Below are 25,661 nucleotides of genomic sequence, written 5' to 3' on the forward strand. Positions count from 1 at the left end.
CGCCACTCGGCTGGCCCTGCGTTTATTTCTCTTAGCATAATGTTCTTCAGGTCCGCATGTGTCAAAATGGTCTCCCTTTTTAAGGCTGAATAATGTCCCATTATTTGTGTATACCACAATTTGTCATCCATTTATCTGTGATGGACACTTGTGTTGCTTCTGCCTTTAGGCTATTGTGAATAACGCTGCACGAAACATGGGTGTACAGATCCTTACTTTCATGTTAATCAGTTCCTTGCTTTTCTTTATAGTTTCCCCATTTATGTATGTGCCCTAAACAATACAGTGTTTGCTGAGTAGCAAGCACAAACCTTGCTCTGCAAGGAAAGGGTACTACTGTTCCCATGTCAGATGAAGGCACCTGGGAGAAGATGACATGAACAAAATCGCTGGCTCCTAATTGGACACAGCTTCCCTGGGCACTTATTGGTCCCCGCTGGGGACATTGGCAGTCAAGGGCAGGAGAGGGTCCTGGGACACACAGGCCTCTGGCAGGGCTGAGAGGTCCGCCAGGTACAGTTAGCGGGCAGCCATACGTATGGCCAAGGGGAATGGTGAGCTGCTGTTATTCTGGTTTTTAAGCGCGTATGGTGTGAGCTGCTTCTAGTTCTCAGGAGCTAATCGCATGAGAACACTGCTGTGGGAATGAAAAGACTGTCCACAGCTGATCCACCCACAGCAAGGTGTGGGACAGGGAGCTGGAACTTCATCAGCACGTGGCCAGGGCTGTCCAAGTACAGATAAAAGTCTGGGCTCACCTCACTTAGGCACCTTGTACTCTGTTTAAAAGTATGTTATGTGGTTTACCACTTTGGAACACTGGCAGTGTGTACTAAAACTGCATACTCGGTGTCCTAGCAAGACCACTCCTAAGTATAACCCCTAAGTATAACAGGCACAGAAATGTGTGCCTGTGTTCGCTAAAATGTACAGGAATGTTCACAGCAGCACTACTTATAAGAACGAAGACACGGGCTATAACACAGGTGTCCATCAACAACTGAAGGGATAAATTACCTATATTTTTAAAATGGGGTACATCGAGTAATGAGAAGAAATATGCAACATATGATAAGGAAGAATCTCACAAACATAATGTGAAATGAAAAAGTCCGACATAAAAGATTGTACACTGCATGATTTCATTTATAAAAGAATTCAAAGACAGACGAAACTAACCTGTGATGTTAGAAGCTCTTGGTTTGGAAGGGGACCCCAGGAGGGCTTCTGGGGCACTGGTAATGATCTGTTTCTTGATCTGGTTACTGGTTACCCACATGTTCACTTTGTGAAAACTCACCGAGCTGTACACTTATGATCTGTGAATTTTCTGTATGGATGTTATATTTCAATAAAAATTTTACTGAAATACGTAAATCGTAAAGATGGTGCAGTGGCACTAGGCATCGTGAGGATGACAGCCTTCAGTATGCCTCTCTCTTAGTCCGGACTGGTGGCCCTCTACATCTGGTGCACAGCTGCCACCCAGAAATCTGTCCTCACCAGACTTCTCCTGATCCCCCTCACCCCGCTCCTGAATGGGGTCTCTTTCCAGTGCCCCATGCGTTTTTCTTTCTTGACCTAGTCTCTTGGTTGGTGGAGCACATCCTTTAGTTAATACCTTCTTGAGGAAGGTTGGGTGGGGAGTATATTTTTCAAGACTGTGTATGTCTGAAAATATTTTTATTCTTTGTACAGAATTTTCCTTCAGAATTTTGCAGATACCGCTCTGTTGTCTTTCTAGGTTCCAATATTACTATTGAAAAATTCAAAACCATTCTAATTCCTGATCCTCTGTATGTGACCTGTTTTTTTTCTCTCTAGAAGCATGTTGAGTCTTCTCTTTATCACCAGTGTTGATAGATTTCCCATTGATGTTCTTCATGAGGTGTATTTTGATTCACTGTTTTGAGCACTTTGTGAGCCCTTTCAACCTGATAGCTTTAGTTCTCAGAAGTTTTCTTGATTTCCTCTCTGTTTTTCTCTCTTTATAAATGTTGGACCTTTTGAATGGGTTCTCTAATTTTCTTTTCTTTCATTTTTTTGTATCTTTATTTTTACTCTGTTTTCTGGGAGATTTTCACATTCTGTTGAGTTTTCATTTCCTTTTTTTTTTTATAGCATTCTGCTGTCTCATGGAGACATCACTTTTTATATGTCTGAGGATATTAGTGACAATTTTGTGTTTATTCTTTGTCTTCTTATCCCTGCACAGGCTCATTGCATCCAAGCTTGCTTTTTTTTCCCCACCCAGTTTGTCTGGGCCCTATTTTTTATGTGAGAAGCTTTCTTTGGGTTTCGGGAAGACCTTCGTTATCTCCTAACGTTCAGAGTGGAGGACTGAAAAGCCAACTGGAAGTTCTGAGTATGAGGGTGGGGCCTCTAGATGTAGAGCTCCACTGAGGGAGAGCCAGGCGGGCCATCTGTTAGGAACTGCTGACTTCAGGGTCTGTAGTTCTTCCTCCTAAGGCTGGGCACTTTCCTCCAAGAAGAGTCTTCTAATCTGGGTAAAGTGTCAGCCCCGGCTGCCAGTGTTCAGGCAGGGGAAGAGGACTGGGGGTGGCTCTCTGCTCAGCATTCACTCTGCATTTAGACACCCGCCCCCGCCATTTTGGTGTAGACGTCCTGCTCACTTGTACCTGACGTTCTCCACCCAGAGGCCCTTGTGTTACCCTAACAAGAGAACACCCCCAGACCTGTGGTGGGAGGAGAGCAGCAGTGTGGGAGCAGCAGGAGTGGGATCCATCTGCTTCTTTAACAACTTTCATTCGCTCTTCTTCATTTTTCCCCAGTTCTTGACCTTTTGAGGGTTAAGTGACATAAATCACACAGCTCCTCATTGTCCATATGACATTCCTGGGTCTGCTAAGTCTGTTACCAGCTGCATTCCCGCTTCCACAATTGTGTTGTCATTATTTCCTGTGCTGTGCTGTCTGACCTTGAGAATTTGTGTCATTCTTAAAAACCCATTTCGTAGTTTTACGTTGGTTTGCAGGGAGCAAAATTAGATGCGTGTGTTGGATCTGTCGCTCCAGCCTGGATGACATCGGCAACACGAACAGCAAACGATATTGCCCCCTTTGTGTCAGCAGTCACTGTTCTAATGCTTTGGATAATTCCTTCTTTTAATTTAGAAGTTTAGAATACTGATATTTACCAAATCTCAGAAAAAATCAGTTGGAAACCAAGATTTCCGGGTGAACTGTTTGGCTTCAGCCTGTTCATTTTACCTGTAATAGATTCACGTAGAGGAAGAGAACGCCAGACCCAGAGAGGAGACATGTATTTGATCTCACTTTTCTTTAACTTCCCTTGTTTTTCCTTTTTGATGTTTTTCCCCGCAGAGGAGCGTGCTTCAGCTGCTACACTCGAAGAGTGAGGTGGTGCGACAGTACACGGCCAGGCTCATCAATGCTTTCGCGTCCCTGGCAGAAGGTAAGATGCCAGCTCTTCTTCAGAGAGAGGAGCGAGGTCTTATTTGAGGCCTTTCTTCCTTTAAAAATGAACGCTTTTCCCCAAGTTGCTTAGAAATGATGTGTTGTCTCAGTTTATTCCCATTGAATGCATCTAAAGTTTTTTGTGATGATTACTAGATGATGTCATATTGATGTAGTTTATGCCATAGGAAATTTTGATGGTTTTGGAGTTTCTTTTGTAAGCCTTCTGGTTTTATTTTGTACACTTCCTGATTTTGTAACTTAGTACTTTTTAGATCGCTTTCAAGTGTGTAACAGGTAGTGCATTTTCTATCATTTTCTACTTAAGGCAAAGTAAGGTTGGTGAAATAATTAAAGCCGATTCCAATAAGCACTGCACCGTTTTCTTCAAGAGCATTCGAAAACCCCAAAGTTAACATGCCACCATTACTGAATTCAAAATGATTTTACAAAGTGCCACTATTTCCCATAAGTTCTCATTTGTTTGAGCTCTTTTTAACAGGTATAAAGGCAGTTTTCAAATTATGACTGTATGAGACTCCCAAAAGCGTGTTCATTGGTTCGTGGGTTCATTTTTCCATCCACTGAGCGAACGTTTACCCTGAGCCAGCGCGTGCACCGGGGACCATTCATATAATACTGTTGAAATTTATGTCCGAAATTAGCGTCGTCTGTATCAAGACACAAGTCCACAACGGGCTAGTGAGCATTCAAGGTGTACTGCAGGGTTCCAGGCATGGCTCCGAGCTTCTCCTCCAGGCCACGGGCATGTCTGGGAGGAGCAAGGGGTGTGGCCAGAAAGCACTGTTTGGCAGCCTCTGTTGTAAAGACTAGTGAGCTCATGACACACAGCTTCCCTTCCCACCCTCAGGCTCCTCGTGGGTCTTGCTTTTGGGTTCAAGATTTCAGGTAAATCAAGGACAGTGCTCCCCACAAGGACACAGTGATGAATTATGTTTAGGTTACAAAAAGAGTGGTTGTCCGTTCATTCGATAGTTGATGGAATAAAACTAAGTTTGCAGAAGAAATGGATTTTAATATGTTTTTTAGAGCCTAAAATTACACAAGCTACACGTGTTATATGCAGAGTTTTCATAGAAAGTGGTTTTGGAGCATAACTTAACACAAGGTCAAGTCTTTCCCTGTTGCACTTGTCCATCTCTGGTTGTGTTCCCAGGTCGCCTCTACCTTGCCCAGAGCACAAAGGTCCTGTGGATGCTGGAGCAACGGCTGAAGGAGGAAGACAAGGACGTCATCACGCGGGAGAACGTACTCGGCGCCTTGCAGAAGTTCAGCCTCAGGTGCTGACCGTGCAGTAGGTCCTGGTGGCTCCTTGAAATTAAATTGGAGTTTTTATAAGCTGCTTTTTTGTGCTTAGTCCCAATGACAACCCAAGAGGCAGATGATATGTTTCAGCTAACATTTTCCAAGATAGAGCTAGAAAGCTTATTATTATCCACCAACCCGTCCTGCTCAAGCTCCTTTGGATGGAGGAAGACATCTCAAAAGCACTGTTGTAGTCCCCTAATGGATGTTGTCTCATGCTTGTCAGGTCCTGGATTGTGTCTCAGGCCATGGGCAAGGTTTAGAGACATACACGTGAATACAACCTGACAGCCTCAGCCTTTAGGTTGCCCACGGTCCGTCGTGTGCACAGACGTGAACAGTCACAGCAGGTGTGAGAGGTGGTTTTGTGGAAGTCGGGTGGCAGCCTCCAGGACCCCGCCCATACATCCCAGCAGCACACCCTGTCGTGACTTGGAACTGCCTGTTGCCCCGGAAGAAATTTAAAATCAGACGTTCCTTGAACCAGGTCTGATGTCCTCCCGGAGCTTTCTTTTTTTAATCAACAGCTTTATTGAGATGTACTTTACAGATCACAAAATTCACCCATTTTAAGTGTACAATTCAATGTTTTTTTTAGTTTATTTACAGAGTTGTGCAACCATCACTACAATCTAATTAGAACATTTCCATCACCACAAAAAGGAACTTTGTGCCTATTTACAGTCACTCCTCATTCCAACCCCTAGCCCCAGGGGACCACTACTCCATCCTCTGTAGACTTACCTGTACTGGACATTTGATATAAATGGAAGCATCTAATGTGTGTTCTTTGTGTCTGGCTTATTTCGCTTAGCATAATGTTTTTGAGGTCCATCCATGTTGTAGCATGTGTTAGACTTTGTTCCTTTGTATTGCTGAATAACATTTCCATGATGGGGCTAGGCCACTTTTTTTTTTTTTAATGATTTTATTGGGGAATTGGGGGATGGGAACAGCGCTGGGGAATTGGGGGAAGGGGAACAGACAAGTTGCTGTCCTTTTGTTCTTCAGTCTAGTTGTAGAGGACGCCGCCCCACTGGCCCAAGCTTATCTTTTTTTTTTAAACCCTTCATAAAATCCCTAAATGGTAAAGAATTTATTGTCTAATGATAAAATATTCCTCAAGAGTCGGTATTGTCTGTCTTTTCCGACATTCTTTCACAGTGCTGTGTACTCTTAAATGAAAAGTTTCTCCCCAGCTTTAACTTACCTGTAGGTTCTTTCATTCTAGGCGCCCGCTGCAGACAGCCATGATTCGAGATGGCCTCATCTTCTGGCTGATCGATATTCTGAAAGACCCCGATTGCCTGTCCGACTACACGCTGGAGTACTCGGTGGCTTTGCTTATGAACCTCTGCCTCCGGAGCGCAGGTCTCATAGCCCCCTCTCCCCATGTCGAATGCCCAAGTATAAAGCTGTCGAATCCCTGAAGCCAAAATACCATTCTGGCCTTAGGGAGAATGTTTTATATACCAGGGGTGCCAAAAAAAATGTCTATAAGTGGACACTCTGTCAGTGTTTCTCAAGCAGCAGTTTGCCATAATCAAAAGTGTCTAGGGCCGGCCGAGTGGCGCGATGGTTAAGAACTCGCTTGGGATGCCAGAGGGCCCCGGTTCGGATCCCACATATGAGGGCCAGTGACACTGCCCTCCACAGCTAAGATGCTGAACAACAGCTCAACCTGGAGCTGGGCTGCCATGAGTCGCTGGCGACGGCGTAGGCTGCAGCCCCTGTGGCAGTGGGTGGCCATGGGCTACCGTATGTAGCCAGCAGCCAGCAGCCAGCGTGAGCGGCCAGCAGCCGCAGTGAGCGGCCGTCCAGAAGCCGGCGACTGATCTGCCTCGCCCGGGAAGAGCGCAATGATGGTGCCAACTTGGGCCAGTGAAGCAACGTCCTCCACAACTAGATTGAAGAACAAGACGACAGCAACTTGTCTGTTCCCCTTCCCCAATTCCCCAGCACTGTTCCCATTCCCCCAATTCCCCCATTAAAAATCTTAAAAAAAAAAAAAAGTGTCTAGATGCTGATGGTAACCACTTTGAGCACCTTTTGTAATTACAGAAGTCAAACGTGACTTGTATCCATCTTTTGTTATTGGTATATATTTAGAATTACAATTTTAATACAGTTTTCTTAAAACGTGTATACATTTTTTTGGCACCCTTTGTATATATGTATGTAACACCTGTGTTAAGAGGAAATTAAAGTGTTTCTTTATCTTGATTGCATTAGTCAAAGATAGAAAGTTACTATTTATGATCCCTTTTATCTAAAGACAGAGAAGTGTATTCCCAAGGTTGCAGAAGATTAAGTTGGTGGCAGAACAGGGAGGTTAAACCATGCCGCCTGCCCCTTGTCACAGCTGTTTTCTCCACTCCATCCCCCGGAGATGGGGATTCTCATGTGGACATCACAAGTCACTTATGTACCTGATCCATACAGGTGGTGATTTTAGCTTTCTACAGGTTCCATCCCATTTAAATGCTATGTTCCCTGGGATGAGAGAAGCTTCTTTAGAAGAGGTGCCAACCTAGTCCAGCCTGTGGCTGGTGTCAGTCTGAGTAGCCCCAGTGTTGGGAGAAGGTTACCCAGACACATAGCTCAGGGGGATTTGCCAGACGCTTCTTCACCTTCAGATGCTTTGTAATCTGAAGCACCTGTGTGTTGTTGACTGAGTAAAGGACTATTTCAGTCTTCTTTTTTTAAAAAAAATAGCCTGTGCAAAAAGGTCCTCGCTTTAAAATATTTATTAGATTATAATCAGACTTTCTGATTATCACCAGTTTATTTGCAGTGAGTGTTATGATGATGTTTGGAGTTACTAAAATACCTGTATGATTTTGATGATGGTCTGTGCACATGTGAGGTAGAACATTGATCGCTCTGCAATTTGTTACGCTTTCACTGTGCCCAATAGCTCTGTGTTCTGCCTGCATAATAACCGCCATCATTTACTGAGCACTTGGAGTATGCCAGCCTATACTGAGTTATTTAATTTTACATCACCCTTTATGGTAGATATTAATAATCCCTAAGGAATCCCAGAGGAAAATGGAGCCCAGACTGGTTAAGTGACTCACCTAAGGTCACACAGCTCATAAGCAGAGGAGCCAAGATTTGTATTCAAGTCTGCCTGACTTCAAACCTGTACTTCTGCGTTTAGACATGTCATGTTTTGTTTTGTTTTGTTTTCTTAAGGGAAGAAAATGTGTGCCAAGGTGGCCAGCCTCGCACTGAAAGTTCTTTCGGATCTGCTGGGCCATGAAAACCACGAGGTACTCGGTCAGCGCAGCTAGCCCTGGCTTGGGGAGGGCTGGCCCAGGATAGTTACTCTCCCTCCTCCAAGTGTTTGTATGAGCTACTTCCACGCTTTTATAATTTCTGGATTCTAGAACCCAGAAGCAGGAAGTCCTTCGTCCACTCCTCACTTGCGAGCGAGCACCCTGCTTCGGTGGCCTCTGCCAGCCCCCTCATGTGCACTATTTTTTTCTCCTTATTTGTCCGTGCCTCATTCATCCCCCGACGCAGACACTCCCCTTGTGTTTCGTGTGTGTCTGTAGACATGTATGTAGTCTGAAAAGGTATTGAATATCGTGTGTGTATTTTTTATTTGTATAAATAGTGTTGCACGCTAGATCTCATTACTTTGCTTACTTTTTCACTGCGTTTTTAGGACCTTTCCATGTTGCTTTATGTGCTTCTAGTCCCTTAACTCTCACTACTGCAAAACCGTCCCTTGTTTGCGGCCCTCTCATTTTACTTATCCGCTCCTCCAGTGGCGTCCATTTTGGTTGCCTCCACCTCTCTGCTGCCACCATGGTCCTCAGTGGACGTCACCACACTTGCCCCACGAGGGCCTGTGCCAGAGCTTCCCTGGAGCATAAACACTTGTCACTGCTGGCTCACCCCCTCTATCAGTCTCAGGTCAGAGTCCTGGAAATTGTCCCCCAGAATGGCTGTTCCAGCTTCTGCTGTCGTGGGTGTCCTCCCCAACACTTGTGATTTTCCAAGTTTTTTAGCTTATGGGTCGCAAGTCCTTTTCAAATAAAGTAGAGATCTGGGTAAACCAATGAACAAAACTAGTATTATAGTATATTGCTCGCCTTCTTTCTACGAATGCCTTTGCAGAAACTGTGGCATCACTTTGCCCTGAAGCAAGCCTCAACAAAAATCCGACCTCTTTCTCCAGACCAGGTGCAAGGGTGTCTCCGCAGGACCTGGGCTGTCAGGACCGCTGGGTCCGAGCAAAGCGCTTGGTATCCATGCGCCTGTTCCCGTTTCAGACAGGCGGCTCCCATTCTGTTCATTTTTTTCACATCGTGTGTTTCCGGAGCCCTATCAGCTCAGAGACCTGGGCGCCTTTCTCAAGTGGAGGTCTGGTGGTGGTTACAGTGAGCGCGTGCCTTTTATAATTTAAAACCAGTGAGCTCTTAACTACTTCTAGACCCAAATGAACTCCGTTCTCCATTTTCTTCAACTCAGGTCGTTGACGCCAGTAGGAAATGCATTCTGTCTCTTAACAGTGAAGGTTGGTTTCAGGTGTTGGAACCAGAATGTCGGTTCTGAAAACTGAACAGACCACAGGATTCCGATCCTGTCATTAACTGTTGCCAATACATTTGCTTTGAAAACGAGCTGGAAGATCTACCTGTATATAGTTTAGAACCTGGAGATATGTTTGCTACAGGAATAAATGTTACACACATATATCCCGCACAAGATAGTGGTGTTCTTAGAAGACAAAATTCGGAAGCCACAAAGAAAAGATACACATATTTGACTGTATGAACACTAAATTTTTTTGTTGGAGAAAAAAATACCATAATCAAAGTCAAAAAACAAATGATACCCTGAGCAAAAATTCGCGTCACATGTGACAAAAGTTTAATATCCCTAATATTTAAAGAACTCCTATAATTGATATGTAAAAGTCCAATAAAAAAAAAACCCAACAGAATAAAAGGGTAAAAGATATAAACAGGTAATTTACACAGTGGTAAATCTTGATGGCCTATAAACAAGAAAAGATGTTTAATTTTGCTATTATTCAGGGAAATGAAAATATAAACAACTATAAGATGCCTCTTTTTCACCCATTATATTGGCAAAAATTAAAAGTGATAAAGTTTAGTGCTCACAAGTGGTGGTGGTGGGAAATGAACCCCCCACCCCCACCCCATCACTGTGGAGAGAATATGGCAACAGTCTGCTCAGAAAGGAGTTCCCATTCATCAGGTACCCACCTGTGCACCGTGTCCTGGGCTGACCCGATGCTGGGATTACCTGCATGAGTAAAACATAGGCCCTGTCCCTGAAGAGATCATAATGGCGGAGACATGTATACATTTAAAAATACATGGCATCCAGGACAGTAGTGGGGGGTTGTGCTGGAGTGGAGCGGAGCACTCTGTCCGGGGTTCAGGAAGGGCTCCCTCTGAGCTATGTCGGAGCTGAGTTTTGAAGCATGAATCATAGCTTTCAGATAGACGTGTGTGGGAGGCACATCCCCAGCAAAGTGAATGGCTAGAACCAGGGCCACGGCATGTCGCCGCGTGGTGTGGCCTGTCCCTTACACGTAGTGTGCAGCGTCTGCAGTATGAACGTCATGGTGGCAAGGAGGGAGGAGCAGAGGGGGTGACAGAAGCCAAGCCCTGGAGGGTCCTGTGTGCTGTACCGAGGAATCAAGGAGTGGAGTAACGACCGCCTGCTTCTGGGATCTTTCTCAGACCCTGTGGAAGGTGTCCGAGGTAGGGAGAGGGGGGGTTTGGCCCATGCTGTGGAATTTTGGCAACGATATGTTGGTTGGATGAAAGGGTGCACGCCAGAGGTAGGACTCATTTGGAGATGTGATGTAGCCTAGGTCATGGACGTGTCTGAACGAGGACAGTAGCCGTGCCTATGGAAAAGAAAGGTTCCTACCCGAGAGAGCTTGGAGACTCCCCAAAGGAGAGTAAAAAGGGAGCGTCCTCAGTGATGACTCCAGAGTTGCTAGCCTGAGGGGTCAGGATCACGTTAATTAAGCAGTGAAGCATAACAGGAGTAAGCTTTGTGAGGCAGTGATGAATTTGGTTCTGAACTCTGGTGTAGCCATTACTGGGACGTGCAAATGGAGACGTCTGTCCTTGGGAGAGCTGTGAAGATGGTAACTCTCACTGTCCTCTTTAGCCAGAGTGTTCTCAAGTGTGGTGTTTGATAACTGAGTTGTATAGTAGTTGAGGTACTTGCAAATGACTGTTTTTTCCCTCCCCCAAAGATACAACCGTATGTGAACGGAGCGCTCTACAGTATCCTTTCTATCCCGTCCATTCGTGAAGAAGCAAGAGCAATGGTAAGAAACGTGCTTGAGAAATGTGTCAGCTTCTGTCAGTGCCACAGGTCAGAGCTATGAGAGCAAGGGGTCCCTGGACGGGGCTCCATGGAGGGGCTTTCAGAGTTTATGAACGCCCCGAAATTGTATGCCAAGAACATGTTTGCAATTTTCTGATGAGAGTCTGTGGCTTTTATCAGATTCTCAAGGGATCCCCTAGCTCCTCAGTGATGAAGAACCACAGTGTTAGAAAGTTCCCAGCAGGTTTATTTTTGGGAAATGGTAGACATTCTTTTTAAAAAATTTTAAATTGCTCATTTAAATTTGGAGTTGGGGGAATGCTTATGGAATTGTTGTAGCTGAAGCTTAGCAAAAACATGATGAAATGAAGGAAATCATCACTCAGATTCACCCCCAGGATTCCTGGAGGAATTGTGGCAGCAGTGAGAACAGGTACAGTCAAAACACTCTTGACATTCTGGTGGCAACCAAATGGAACAGAAAAGCTGGTACAGATGATAAAACTGGCTATACTTAGTTTGTTTGCTAAATAGTGAATTCAATACTTAATGTGTTTACATTCGTGCATATATTAGAAGGATAAAACGAGTCTCAGGTGATTAGTATAGTCTTTTGAGATGACTACCTTTCTGAATCTAATCAGCAGAACCACTGGCGTTTTGTCTTTTTTCTTCACAACATGTGAAACCAGGCTAACTGTGCATATTAAATGCTATGACAAGAGGGTTAAATATATTTCCAGAGGCTAAATTCAATTTGAGACCAACAAAACATGTTCTTCCACTTGGTTTTGCTTACTAGAATTGCTAAATCTTCTAACTGATCATCCAAATTACATTACCCGTTTTGCCAGAAGTAAAACTTATTTAAGAACTATTCTGTGTGATCACAGTAAACAATGGGACTTAATTGCCTACTGCTTTTGAATAGTAATTTTAAAAAAAAACAAAACCCTGCTTTTTCAATACAGAACAAGGGAAAATAAACTTGGTTAAATTCTGCATTACAGTCATTCAGCTGGAAGAGAGGAATTGTCAACTAAGCAAAGCACAAGGAACAAAACATGTAGGCTGAAGAGAAAGAAAAAGAATGGAGGTGACATGGAATTAAAAAGCTTGAAAGGCAATAGAGGGAAAACCTCCAGGGCAAAGGGGTGGAGAAGGTGGAAGGAATAGCCGTAAAGGGACAGGGACCAAGCAGAGAGGGGAGACTCGCAGTTGTAAGACATGAGAGATGATGGCCCCCAGAGACCATCCAGGGAGAGAGAAGGTGCAAGGAAGGGCCAGAGCCTCAGAGACCCGTGTGACCCTATCCAGAGGTCTCACACAGATGCAACTGGAGTCCCAGGAGAGGAGGGAGATAATGGGGCAGAAAAAAGATGGAATAAATAAGGTACGTATCTAGGAAATCCCCAAATGTTTGAAAATTAAAGTGTTGACACTTGTGTGAGTTATCTGTTGCTGCATAACAAATTACCTGGAAAAACTCAGTGCAGTGGCTTAAAAATTTTATCATCTCTCAGTTTCTGTGGGACAGAAGTTTGAGAGCAGCTTAGTGGGATGGTCCTGGCTAAGAGGCTCTCATTAGGTTTTGTTTTTGTTTTTGTTTTTTACGATTTTTATTGGGGAATTGGGGGGATGGGAACAGTGCTGGGGAATTGGGGCAAGGGGAACAGACAAGTTGCTGTCCTTTTGTTCTTCAGTCTAGTTGTGGAGGACGTTGCTTCACTGGCCCAAGTTGGCACCATCATTGCGCTCTTCCCTGGTGAGGCAGATCAGTCGCCGGCTTCTGGACGGCCGCTCACTGCGGCTGCTGGCCGCTCACGCTGGCTGCTGGCTACACACGGTAGCCCATGGCAACCCACTGCCGCAGGGGCTGCAGCCTACGCCATCGCCTCACGGCAGCCCAGCTCCAGGTTGAGCTGTTGTTCAGCATCTTAGCTGTGGAGGGCAGTGTCACTGGCCCTCATATGTGGGATCCGAACCGGGGCCCTCTGGCGTCCCAAGCCAGCTCTTAACCATCGCGCCACCCGGCCGGCCCTCTCATTAGGTTTTAATCAGGACTTCAGCCAGGGCAGCCAAGGCTTGACCAGGGCTGGAGAATCCGCCTCCACGCTCGCCCACGTGGCCGGCTGTTGGCAGGGACCTCATGTCCTCGACACATGGGCTTCTTCTCCATAGCACTTCTCTTGACATAGCAGCTGGCTTCCCCCTGAGTGAGTGACCCCAGACAGACAGAAAGTGAGCAGGACGGAAGCCACAGTATCCTTTATAACCTGGTCTCAGAAGTGACGTACACAGACCAACCCTGGCACAGAGTGGGAGGGGACTGCTCAGGCGCCCGAAGTCCAGGAGGTGGGAGCGTTGGGGGGCCATCTTGGAGGCTGACTGCTGCACACTCGTAACTCACCTGTGGAGCAGAGAATTCACAAGGGAAATGTGGGGCTATTAATATTTTGACATAATTACAAATACTTCCTCAGTTTTTTCATTTGGTTTTTAATTATGGTGTTTTGGGTCATACAGCAGCTTTAATTGTCATTGAGTCTATTAATATTTTTCTGTTATAGTTTCTGACGTAAGTTTTTAGACAGCCTCTGAATTATTGAATTATTGACTTTAAGAAGAAAACTTGGACGACTTAGATAAAGGTATCAGCAGCATAAGCTCCCCTCTGGCATTTAACAGGCACTAACGCCATAAGCTCTGGAGGAACCCCTCTGTTAGCCTGAGCGGTGGGAGTTTTTGGACATGTCACTTAAGCAGTTGCCTGTTTATTTATATGAGAGGCCTCTAAGGGAGGTTATGGCCAGAGTTTCTCTAAAGCCCTGAGATTGCCCACATTTCACTCTTATCCTTGAGGAAGTTTTTAGATTGATAAAGGAATTCCATTCTTTTTGCTTATAACAATAACACAGAAAACCAGACAACGAGGAAGGCGTCATCCGTAACCTCACCTCCCTGACACCTGCTCGGGACAATGCTGGAGAAGTAGTGGCCCAGCCAGTGTTCTCAGACCCTGCTGGGGTTTGCAACGTGGCGGCACAATCCTTTCGGAAAGCAGTTTGGCAGCACATGAGAAACCACTAAAACCCCTGGATTCATTTATTTCCCTCTGGTCGCTGATTCAGAGAAGAGCTCTACCATGAAGATGCTCGTTTCAATGTTTTTATAATAGTGAAAAACCAGAAGAAGCATAATGTCTAGTAATAGAGGAATTGCTGATGAAATTATGGTTCTTTTGCTCAAAATATTAATAGCTATTGAGGATGATAATTAGCAAAAGCAGTATGAGGCAGGATGGAAAATTTTTATTGTATAATGAGAGATAAAAGCAGACTATGACGTTATAAGAACTCTGTTTTTGCAACTGTTTAAAACATTTGTATACTTGTGGAAAATGACAAAGAATGCGTGAAAATTATATTAGTACCAAATGCTATTATGGTGGTCTTAAAAATAATAGAAAATAAAAAGATAAATGAGTGCCCTGAGACCCATTTGAACTTTAAGACACTGCCAAGGTCTGGGGCTGGAGAGCAGAGCAGATCAATAGAGCTGCCCTAAGGCCCACTCCAAAGCCTCCTGCACCCGGGGCTGGGGTAACTGGACTGTGAAGCTCTCCCTTGTGATCTAAACCCAGCCAGGCATCGTGCTCCGGACAGAAGCAGACCAGATGCTCTGTCAGCTGTCCTCAGAGTCTCAGGGAGCTAGGCTAGAAGCCACAGGGTCAGGACACTCCACAGGTCTGCTCTGGTCGTAACCACCACTGCAGCTTGTACCGTGACCGCGGGGCCCACAGCTCACGCCCGTGATGCCAGAAGCCCTGCCTCTGCTGTCCCCAAAGGGCTGGATGCCACTGCAGCCCACCTGTCAAAAAGATGTGTGTTCCCCCGTGAGCCTGATTGTTCACATGACCCACTTCCAAGTCAGGCTCACATGGATGGGTGCATTTGATTGGCAGAATCTAGGTCATGTGCCTGGGGAACTTTTTAGTAAGAAATCTTCCCTCAAATAATCCTAATTACAGAGAAGAAATTTGTTATTTTTTTTTCCGCTGAATAACAACTGCGCTAGAGCTATATGAAAGAGAACAAATGAAAATAAAAAGGTCTTTCAATGCATGAGCAGATAATCGTTTGTAAAAGTAACCTCTGGGAAATAAACAGAGGAGAGCCTGAATGAATTATTTGTCTCACTCTCCTGGTGAAAAAGACATTGGCATTGACTGGTTGGTGGTGATCCTGACCTTGGGCATTTTCGGGTTTCTCACTGCTTTCACTTGTTACGTTCTTCTTCCTCTGGTCCTTACCTCGGGTGGGGATGTAGAAAGGGGAGATTATGACATATAGAGACATAAAATCAACTCTCCTAATAGTGCAGGGCCTGTCACTTTGCTAAGACAATCCCAGGTGTGTCTGGTCCCACAGGAGCCCTTGGCACTGCTGAACACGCCCTCTTTGAATTGCTCATCCGTTGGCTTAAGAACTTCCCAGAGTTACTGCCCTTTCCTGCTCTCCTCTGTGCTTCCCGACCTCTGCCTCCTAGTTAAGTGTGACTGTTCTCTGCAAGCCTGTCCTAACCCTCCTCTTGCTGTGCTGTCACTGTCTCTGGGCAACCTTGTTTGTTCCCTTGGCTCAGCTACCAGTCCTCTCTTCTGAGCCACAAACCCCTACGGACATAGTAAGCACAGGTTCACCATTTACTGAGCATCTGCTGTGTGCCAGCCATTGGACTAGATGCTGTTCTTTTAGGTATAATTTACAAACAGTGAAATGCACAGGCCCTACAGTTTAATGCATTTGACAAATGCATTTATCTACAAAACCAACACCCAATTATATACTTTATCTTTTAAAAACTTCTCATGTTAACCCAAGTTGTCATCCTCACTTTGTAGCTGAGGCAATCAGCTGGGAGAAGATAAGGAACTTGACCAGGGTCGCAAAGTTAAGTCATGGGGGAGCTAGGGTTACAGTCCAGATTTGACCTTTCTAGAAAGTAATGTTCTGCTTTAGATGATGGAAACTCACCATGCTCAACACTGCACTTGGCGCTTCTTTAATTCAGTTTTAGAGCAAGTGATTCCAACCTGACCTTCATGAAAAGGGAACTTATTGGCTCTTGTAACTGGCAAGTCCAGGCATAAACTTCAGGCACAGCTTGACTAGGGTCCACATGTCACGAGATCCATCTCTTTGCTGGCACCAGCGGACTCTGTTTCCTCTTTGGGGTTCATTATTAGGTACGCTTTTCCCTGGTGGCAGCAAGGCGGCCTCATCAGCTCCAGCCGAACTCACTCAAATCCTGCAAGGAAACAGGAAGAAGGGGAAATGGACACTGACCTTTACGTTTCCCTGGAATTCCGTTAGTCGTTAAAAATCATGTTAGTGTTTTGTAATAAAGTAAATAATGCACAGTGTAGTGACTTTATAATTCTTTTGATAGAAACAGAATGATGACTATTTAAAAAGAGGTTCCTTTTGCTCATTTACTTCTCCGAACATACAGTTACACTTTTTCAAAGACCATATTTGGCCCTAAAATCCAGAAGGCAGTATATAAATTTAGGAAAAACATAGGAAAGAAATCACCCGCAAAAACAACATTGCTAAAACAAAAGGGAATACTTCTGCAATAAATTTTTTTTTTTACTAAATATTTATAATTAGGTCAGATAATCAACCAAGAAGAAAATAATTTCACTGTGAATTATAAAAAGAGCAAAAAGAATGTTTCACACTGAACAGAGGAATTGTTATTGTGCATATATAAGAAAGTGTTTTGGGGGGGGCTTGGCTGAAACTACCCCATTGAAAAGTAGTTCCCCCCAAAGAATTGATTGTTAACTGTCCCTGTCTCCACTGCTTTAGGGGATGGAAGACATCCTTCGCTGCTTCATCAGAGAAGGCAATGCTGAAATGATCCGCCAGATCGAATTCATCATCAAGCAGCTGAATTCAGGTCCGTTTCATGCAAGACTCTGTGGTCTGTCTTTTGAATCTTTTGAATACCAGGAATGTACATGGGCTTTCTCAGAGGGGCGTGTCATACCTTGGAATTCATTCAAGAGGCCCAAGTGCACCTGTAAACCAGCGTTCAACCAGGTGTTCAAGGCCAGATTGTCCCAAGATCAACAATCGCTCATCACACTTCAGGCTTAGAGTCAACAAAAAGAATTCAGAAACAATGACAGAAACCCTTCTCTAACCCTGAGTTCTCTTTCTGTGGGCCTCCCCCCTCCTGATTCTTCCTCCACCTCCGAAGAGTGGCTTCCCCGGAGGCCTAGGGTCAGATAAGGAAGACGGAGGCCAGTTTTTCTAGCACCACTGGAGAAAATGTCGTCTCCGCCCACATTTCATTCATTCACTTCAGAAAAGTTTATGTTGCCAACTGACAGCATGAAAGGATGTGTTCCCCTTTTTGCCTGGCTTCCTCCATTATCATGGCAACCCACATCCCATAATTAGCAGGAAAGGATGGTGAGGGAAACCTTGGATGGACCCAGGGTGGTGGGGAAGCTCTTAGCTCCTGACACTTTGCTCCTGACTCGCACACATGCCAGAGGCTCCTGGGGCCAAGCTTGTCACTTATGTCTCTATGTGCCCCTCCCTGACACCCAGCAGTCCACATCACTGAAAGTCCAAGTGCACAAATCCTGTTCAGCACACAAAGGCAAAAAAATGAATCTCTTGATCCCTACTGTAATCCCAAGTCAGCAGCTTGACCAGGCCAAGCAGAAGGGAGATGCCAGAGGCCTCTCACTGGAAGAAGCCTGCAGGCAGCTCTTCTTTTTTTTTTCGGGGGTGGGGGTGGGTGCTGAGCCATCCTGCCACCTATTTGCAGCTCAGCGGCAGCTCAGCTCGGGCCGGCACTCGAACCAGTGTTGCTCAGAGCTCAAACTCTTGAGCGAGCTCTTAACCAACTGAGCCACTCGGCCGGCCCCCCGGCGGCTCTTCTAGCTCACGGTTCACAGCCTGGGCTGCACAGGGCGGCCCCCTGGGAGATTTGGAAATTTGCAAGGCAGTGCCGTACCCCAGTTAAATCAATCTCTGGGGGAACCCCAGGTACACATAAAGCTTCACGGTGATTCCAGCATGCAGCCAGGGTGCACGTGCCCGCCTTGGACAGACACAGGAAGGGCAGGCAGATGGAGGACGTCACGGGCTCCCAATTCACAGGATGCAGCTGGGAGAACAGCCAGGGAGCGTGAGACCTTGGCTCCCTTCAGGCTGGGGGCCCATTTCCATGTGAACATTCTTCCTTCTGTTTTTTGTGGAGCAAGTATAATTCATCCCAAGTTCAGATGGGCAAGGAACAGAACTTGATTTTCTGCAACAACTTTATTTCTGACTTTGAACCCCCATTCTGCTGGGCGGGCATGTTAAAACCGTGAAATAAAACCCTACCCTGAGTCCCGGCTGAGACTACCCCCTAACCTCTGGGTAGGCCACAGTTTGGGAAGGTGGGGAAATGCTGGGAAAAGTTCTTCCCTGCCTGCTCCACGGTCACCAGCTCTGCTGAGACCTCCCTCCCAAGCCGGGGGTCCTCTGCAGCTGCAGGGTCACGTTTGGGCTGGGGCTCTGCTTCGAGGCTCACTGTGTTTCAGTTTATCGAGACGCACCACCTCCCTTTCCTTGTCTGTCTTCTCACCTCCCTGGCAGCCAAGAAGCAGGGTGAGGCCCCCTTGCTCTCTGGCTAAGAAAACATCTCTTTTTCTTACATAAAACTGGCCCTTGGACCAGCATGCCAAAGAATGTGAGGAGGGAGGGGTCAGTTTACATTTCTGTAAGGGATGTGCTTTGGCACAAAGTTAACATGGGCAGAGCTGAAGCTTTATAACCTTGTATATTCAGGAAAGGCTTGGGAAATACCTGCTTAGCTCGGTAAGTTCCAGTTTAAATAAAGAGTATCTAAAGTATTTCTTTTTTATCTCAAGCACCTGAGTTATTCCGTACCCATAGGACAAGGGCAGGACCCAGAGATGGTTGCCCAGGAGTCTGCAACTTTGAAATAAAACTAGGAAGTCATTGAACATTTGGATGGAGGACACACAAGTGCCTTAGCGTATGTGTGATCAGCACCAAGTCAAAATGAATCCACCAGCATCGCAGTGGAACTGGAGGAGGGAGAGCTGGGGAGTTTCTTTCCAGTCCAGCCTTCATCCTCATGTGGAACTTAATAGCAGGAAGGAATTAGCGGTAGTTTACGCGTGTAACACACGTGAAGTGGCCTTGCCGCCATCTGTAGTTAGAGTACTGACTTTCTCGTTTCATTTTAGTGAACAAAAAACATGTATATGGCTTTTCACACGAATGCATTCAAGCCCATTTCAATTCTCTAGCACCTTTTCCAACAGAGTTTTAAGGGCTTCAGGTATATAAATTCCAGTATATTTTAAGTGCCTCCCCCATAGGCAGGCGAGGACTACTCTGGTGAAGCCTAAGGAAACATTCCAGCCTGGTGACATGACAGGCGGAGGTGGGCAGCCAGCAGCCACAATGGGAAATGTGTCAGTAACTCCAGCCCTGAGCTAGGGGGCCAGCAGACACTGGCCAGTCACTAAGAGAGGACAGGGAGACCTGACAGGTCCCTGGCCAGGAGCCAGGCAGAGCCAGCCTCACCAGCTGGGCCCTCAGGAAAGGTGGGACACTGGCACTCCAGCACGATGCTCTGTTAGTTATCTGTGTGAAGGCACCTTGTGGGGTACAACTCTGGGAACAGTATGGGCGGCAGACCTCATGTCCCTGTCACTCAGAGAGAAGGAGTCAAGGTTTATAAGGTACTTGAGTTCCCAGGACTGGATTGTTCTGGGGATAGGATGAGTGTGAGCTTAAGGGAGGGGAATGTGGCTGGACTAGCCTGTGGCCCCGTGAAATGTTTAAGATTCTTTAAAAAAAAAAAAAAAGGCATTTCCATATTTGACAAAGAAAGGTTTATCACTGATGAATATAGCAGCATCTCCATTTTGAAAGCCCTTTACTGAAGGTGGGATGGAGTCATGCTGTCATGGGCCAGTAGGAAATAGAAGCTAGGTAATTAACCTTCAGTTCAAATGCAGAGTGACATAACAGCCTCCTGTCTGCAAAGCGGCTTTCGTGATTAAATAGATTGCATGACAACGGTGTGACTCATGCATGATAAGCATGGAGACATACAAAGGTGTCCTTCTGGCCTCGGTCCAGCCAAGGCAGTGCAGTCCTCCCCTTTAGAAGGAGGGCTGTGCTGCGGATGAGGGGTCCTGAGCTTCTACCTAGTTTCTTCTAGGAAATGGTTTGAGGGTTTGATTGTTTCGGTAAATCTGCAGCCAGTCTCTTCGACAATGGTATTTGGTTTCCTCTTTCCTTCTACTTCTTGTTTGACTTGCTTTCGTCTTCTCTTAGGCTTCCTTTACTTTCATGTCATCTGTTCAAGAAACGAGTGATAATAAGGAAGGTGCAGAAGGGATATGGGGATGAGTAAGTGAGGTGCTCTGTCCCCAGGGACTCAGAATCCAGTACAGTGGGTGAGAAAGACACCTACACAAATCAGTAGCCATTCATTCAACAGTGTTGAGTATTATCAGTTATAGATAAAATGCCGAGTGTGTTCAGGACTGGTGACTGCTCAGTGAGAACTCGGGGACAGCTTCAGGGAGGAGAAAGTGACCAACTTCTATGCAATGCCTGTTTGCCCCTGGTCCTGGGCCACGTGGTTTAGTTCTGGCGTGTTGTAAAATCCCCCAACAACCGTAGGAAGCAGGCGGTCTGATGCCCATTTTACAGATGCAGTAACAGGCTCATTCTTTCTCTGACTCCATTGTGCTACAAATTTACTCCAACTGTGTGAACTCGCTGAAGATATAGAAATGAACCACAGGAGCCTTCAGAAACCTTCCTTGCCACTGCCCTCCTCCTGGCTCTGTGGGAAAAGCATGGGGTTTAAAAATAGACTCGGTTTGAATCTCAGTGCTGTCACTTACTGGGAGTGTGACCGTAAACTAGTCCCTTATCCTCTGTGCCTCCATTTGTTATTTGTAATAAAATGGGAATAAGAGTCAGCAAAATCTTTGTAAGGATTACGTGAAATAACACGTGGGTTTCAGTATCTAGCACCATGACTCACGCTAATACTAGCTTACTTTCCCCTAAATTCCTCCAAAATTACATGAGGGCTTTACATGAATGTCTTCTGATAAAAATGGAGAGATGTATTTACAGGTGCTTAGGATGATATCAGATTATGGCTGAAACGGTACCAAGAACATGATTGTTTTGATGTAACCTAATTCTCATTAGGGTATTTACATGCCTCTGCCACAGCTGAGGGATTTTGTTGACCAAGGCTCCCAGCTGTGTTCTCAGTTCTTCATTGATTTTTTTTTTTCTTAATAGAAGAGCTACTGGATGGTGTTCTTGAATCCGATGATGATGAAGATGAAGATGATGAAGTAAGTTGGAGGCTCTCCACACCACATAGAAAACTGGTGCCAAACTATTCTGAGTCTCTTCCTTGCCTTGAAAAGTTAGTCCAGAAGTGGAGATTTTGATCCCTGCTATGTTATTTTTCACAGTGCAGTAGGTTGGCTGCAGCTCAGCTGGGTGGTTTTCTGCTGGGCTCCCTCGGGGTGTCACATGGCTATTTTCCGTGTCCAACCTGGCCCCGCCCCTCCACGGCCTCTCGTGTGAGCGCTAACTATTTCGTGGGCTAGCCTGGACTTCTTATCCGCTGGCGGCTGGGCTCCAAGAGCGAGCAAGTGAAAGCTCCCAGCCCTCTTCCGGGCTCGGCAGTCTCAGAACATCACTTTTGCTGCTTTCTGCTCAGGGCGCATCACAAGACCAGGCCAGGTTGTGGGACGGCAATTAGACGCCACCGACAGGAGGGCTCAGGGTGGAAGCCCTTGTGGGTGGCCGTGTCTGAAGGCTGTCTGCTGCACCTCGGGTGGGTGGGCTGCAGCCAACACTCAGTGGCACTTGGGGTTTGTAGGAGCTTGAGGGGGAAAAGAAGCCCAGTTCTTCAATTCAACGTGAGTGTTTTGCTGTGAAGGGGCGTGAGCCTGCACCTGTCTTCCTCATGGATGGGGACGTTGGGCACCGAAGCTCACAGTGAGAAACTCTAAAGGAAAAGCATGGCACTTGGCTCCCAGCTGGCAGAACTAACCACTTCACTCTGCGTTCTTTGGATAGGGGTTCCCTCAGCTGTGAAAAATCTGCTTACCTGGGTTTTCAGAGCGCGAAGGCTCAGCAGGTTTAGGAGTCATGTGGGTGAGTCTCGGGAAGTGGTATAAAGAATGGTGGTGGCTCATGAGCTGTACATGGATTTTCAGAAGACAAGCCTTTTCATTGTTTGTCCCTCAAACCTAGAAAAAACATACCCGTTGTCCTCTCTGGTTCTCTGTGGTAATAAATGATTTGCATTCCTTCTATTTTGTGGGGAGTAGATGCTGGAAGATGTATTTTTATTTGGAGTTGTGGTCTATCCATTTGAAAGGTGTGTAAAAGCCAGGTTTCTGTTCATGGGGGAGACAGTGCGTTTAAAAGCCCTCCACCAGACAGGACAGCTGTGCTGAGTGAGACCTGCTAGTGACTGTCCCTCCTCTGGCAGCGCCTGCCATTTTCTTCGTGGGCTGTAGGTGGCACCAGCGAGTATTCTCGCTCACTGGCTTAGGGGACAAGTTCGGTGCTGGAACTCAGAGAGGGCCCTGGCCAGCGCCTTCTCCAGGCCTCTTCCTCTACAAACGTGGATCCGGAGAGGGGAGGAGGCCAGCCTAAGGCCACCAGGGAGCTAATGGCAGTAAAACCTGGTTTAGGACAGAGAGATCAGCCGACTTTTTCTGTAAAGAGAAAGACAGTAAATATTTTATGCAGGCCACACGGTCTCTTGTTTTTCAACCACTCAAATCTGCCATTTTAACACAAAGTAGCTATCGACAATACAAAATGTGTTCCCATTAAACTTTATTTATGGACACTAAAATTTGAATTTCATGATTTTTACGTGTCGCTGAATTTTTTTTTTTAATATTTAAAAATGTGAAAATCATTTTTAGCTTTCTGGCCTTCCAAAACCAGGCATCTTAGCCTGTGGGCCATCATTTGCCAGCCTCTGGAGAGAACCCAGCTCCCTTGACCCAGTCTTCTCAGGACTATGATAAGACACCACCTTTGTGCCTGGCCAATCAATACTGTTTTCAATTATATTTTGAGTTAATATCTTAATTATTTAATTTCAGTAACTTTTTGTCATTGTGTCCAAAAGTTTTTCTCAAGATCTATTTTTCCCCTTCTTGTGTGACCCTTTTGGGGTTTTTTGTTTTGTTTTGTTGCTATTAACCCCTTCATTTTTGTTCTACAAGGGGAAATTCATTTGGTACAGCTGTTCCGGTTAATGATGGAAATGCAACTTTTGGCAATTTTGCTATGGAAACAATTATAGTCTAGTATAAATGAAGGAATATAAAGATCTTTTAATTTTCTGGACTTTTTACTACTCTGTGCAGATTTTTATTTTAAGAGGGTCATGTTTGAAAATATTTGTTGTGACAACTAGACTTTTCAGAAGATGCCCAGAAGGAGCTTCATTGGGAAGTTATAAGGGAAGGACCTGTCAGTTGGGGCATAACTTGGCTTTTTGAGATGAACTCAGCTCAGCAGATTCTCGACTCCCTCCCTCTTTATCTTGAGAGTACATTGCAGAGTATCAGGAGGGTGGCCTGGAAGGGCTGAGCATGTCTGGATTTTACTCAGCTTTCACTGAGGGCAAGTATTACTTTTAACATTAGAAAGAAAAAGGACAGTGAAAGATGTTTAGACTAAAGAAAAATTTCCAGAAATCATTTGAGCAAGTGACACTGTTGGAATGTGGGTATCACCTCCCAAGGTGACAACTTTGAAGGAAACAGCAGAATTATTCTCAGATGACATATTCTCTATGTCATCTTGCTTAGCAATGTAAAGTGTTCTTTTAGTTTAATATTTAGACCCAGAGCACAGATAGTGGAGTCATTGTTTTCAGTTAGCTGCTTTGTGCCTCTAAAGATAAAACGGCTCTGTTGCATGGAGTGGGGCTGGAGGCCAGGGTACATTACCGTATTTCCCCATGTATAAGACGCACCCTTTTTTAAAAAATTGGGGGTCTGAAAACTGGGTGCGTCTTATACAGTGGTTGTAGATTTCAAATGCCATAAATGGAACTGAGGACGAGGCAATATATGAGGACAGTGATTCATCAACAAACACAGATGAGGACAAGCTAATGGTTGGGAGTTTTGACAGTGATGAGGAGTTGTATGAATTTTATGATGAATAAAGCTTGAGTTCAATAACTTTATGTAATACATTTTTTTTCAAATTTCGGGCCCCAAAATTAAGGTCTTACACATGGGGAAATACGGTATCCTTGCTTTACATAACATTGAGCTGAAAACTACGTGTGCTTGCGACTCTGGCCACTGGTCTTGCTCCACTGGAAACTCTCAGGAGGACCCCCAGTTGAAAAATCTAATTTTTTTCTCTAATTTCTAAAAATATAATGAGTTGTTCTGACTGTGAACACTAGTTATGTCTGAATATACATATTTTATAGGCCAAAGTTTAAAAAAAAAATTAAAGTTGGAGTTAGAACTGTCCTTCTGACTTCTAGACTGTCCAGGATATAATGTCAAATGGAAAAAGGAAATCGCAAAGTAATGTGAGCAGTATAATTCTATTTCAGAAAAAAATCAACATAGGAACACACGTCTTTATGAATGATACATGTGCTTATGTATACACATAGCAGGAAGGCATGGAAAGGCACACCCTCCCTGTTGACACTGGAAACTACCCAGGGACACTAGGGCGAGAGGTGAAGAGAGACCTTGATCAGCAAGGCCTGAGCTGCACATTTGTCACGTGAGGTGAGAAGTGAAAAGGGGATGTGGCTTTGGTGGACCGAGGTCAGTTGCTGAGCATTTTTGTAGACAAATGGGGCAACAGCCAAACGGAGTGGTTGAGGTGCGCGTGGGAGGTGAGAGAAGTTAGCTATGAGCAAGAGGAGAGAGTTGGATGGTAGCGAAACAGGGCATTTTTGTTTTAATTTGAGAGAGGCCTAAGCGTGTTACAATGCTCATGGAAGGGATTCAATTGAGAGGGAGAGGTTGGACATTCAAGGCCGAGGAGAGAGAGGATGGCATCAAGGCCGGTGTTTTCATTATTTTCTGCATTCCTTCGTATACTCTCTTGGCCCACAAGACCCCAGACCCATTTAAACCTCCGCAGAAATAAAATCATCAGATAAGTTTGGACAGGACACCAAGAGAATGGACAGATGACAACTATAATTTAAGGGTTCAAGTGCATCTCATCTAGTGCTTTGAAGAAATGTATTATTTGGTACAATTTATTTTTGTATTAAACATATGTAATATGTTCCCAACGGGCCAATGGTAAATCATGAGGCTCTGATGGTCTCGCCTCAAATGGCTCGTGTTTCTTATTAACATTTAAGGCGAGGTTCCTCGTATCTATTGGGTTGTCGGAAAAGTCATGACACATGTTTGCAACAGATGGCACTAGTTCATTTTTGGAAGTACTAGTCATTCGCATCTATGTT

At 45.2% G+C, this 25,661-nt stretch overlaps 1 protein-coding gene across 1 annotated transcript in view; it reads left to right on the forward strand.

Annotated features, from left to right (window-relative positions):
- The window catches only part of ARMC9 (armadillo repeat containing 9), a 114,118-nt gene that overhangs the window by 50,147 nt on the left and 38,310 nt on the right, over nucleotides 1-25,661 (forward strand). The window contains exons 10-16 of the mRNA XM_019628226.1: nucleotides 3,345-3,435; nucleotides 4,615-4,738; nucleotides 5,995-6,134; nucleotides 7,962-8,038; nucleotides 11,017-11,091; nucleotides 16,964-17,054; nucleotides 21,464-21,519. Of these exons, the coding sequence (XP_019483771.1) occupies nucleotides 3,345-3,435; nucleotides 4,615-4,738; nucleotides 5,995-6,134; nucleotides 7,962-8,038; nucleotides 11,017-11,091; nucleotides 16,964-17,054; nucleotides 21,464-21,519 (654 nt within the window). The remainder of the gene's footprint in view (nucleotides 1-3,344; nucleotides 3,436-4,614; nucleotides 4,739-5,994; nucleotides 6,135-7,961; nucleotides 8,039-11,016; nucleotides 11,092-16,963; nucleotides 17,055-21,463; nucleotides 21,520-25,661) is intronic.

This window comes from Hipposideros armiger, unplaced genomic scaffold (genome assembly GCF_001890085.2).
Source record: "Hipposideros armiger isolate ML-2016 unplaced genomic scaffold, ASM189008v1 scaffold_17, whole genome shotgun sequence".
Taxonomy (NCBI): domain Eukaryota; kingdom Metazoa; phylum Chordata; class Mammalia; order Chiroptera; family Hipposideridae; genus Hipposideros; species Hipposideros armiger.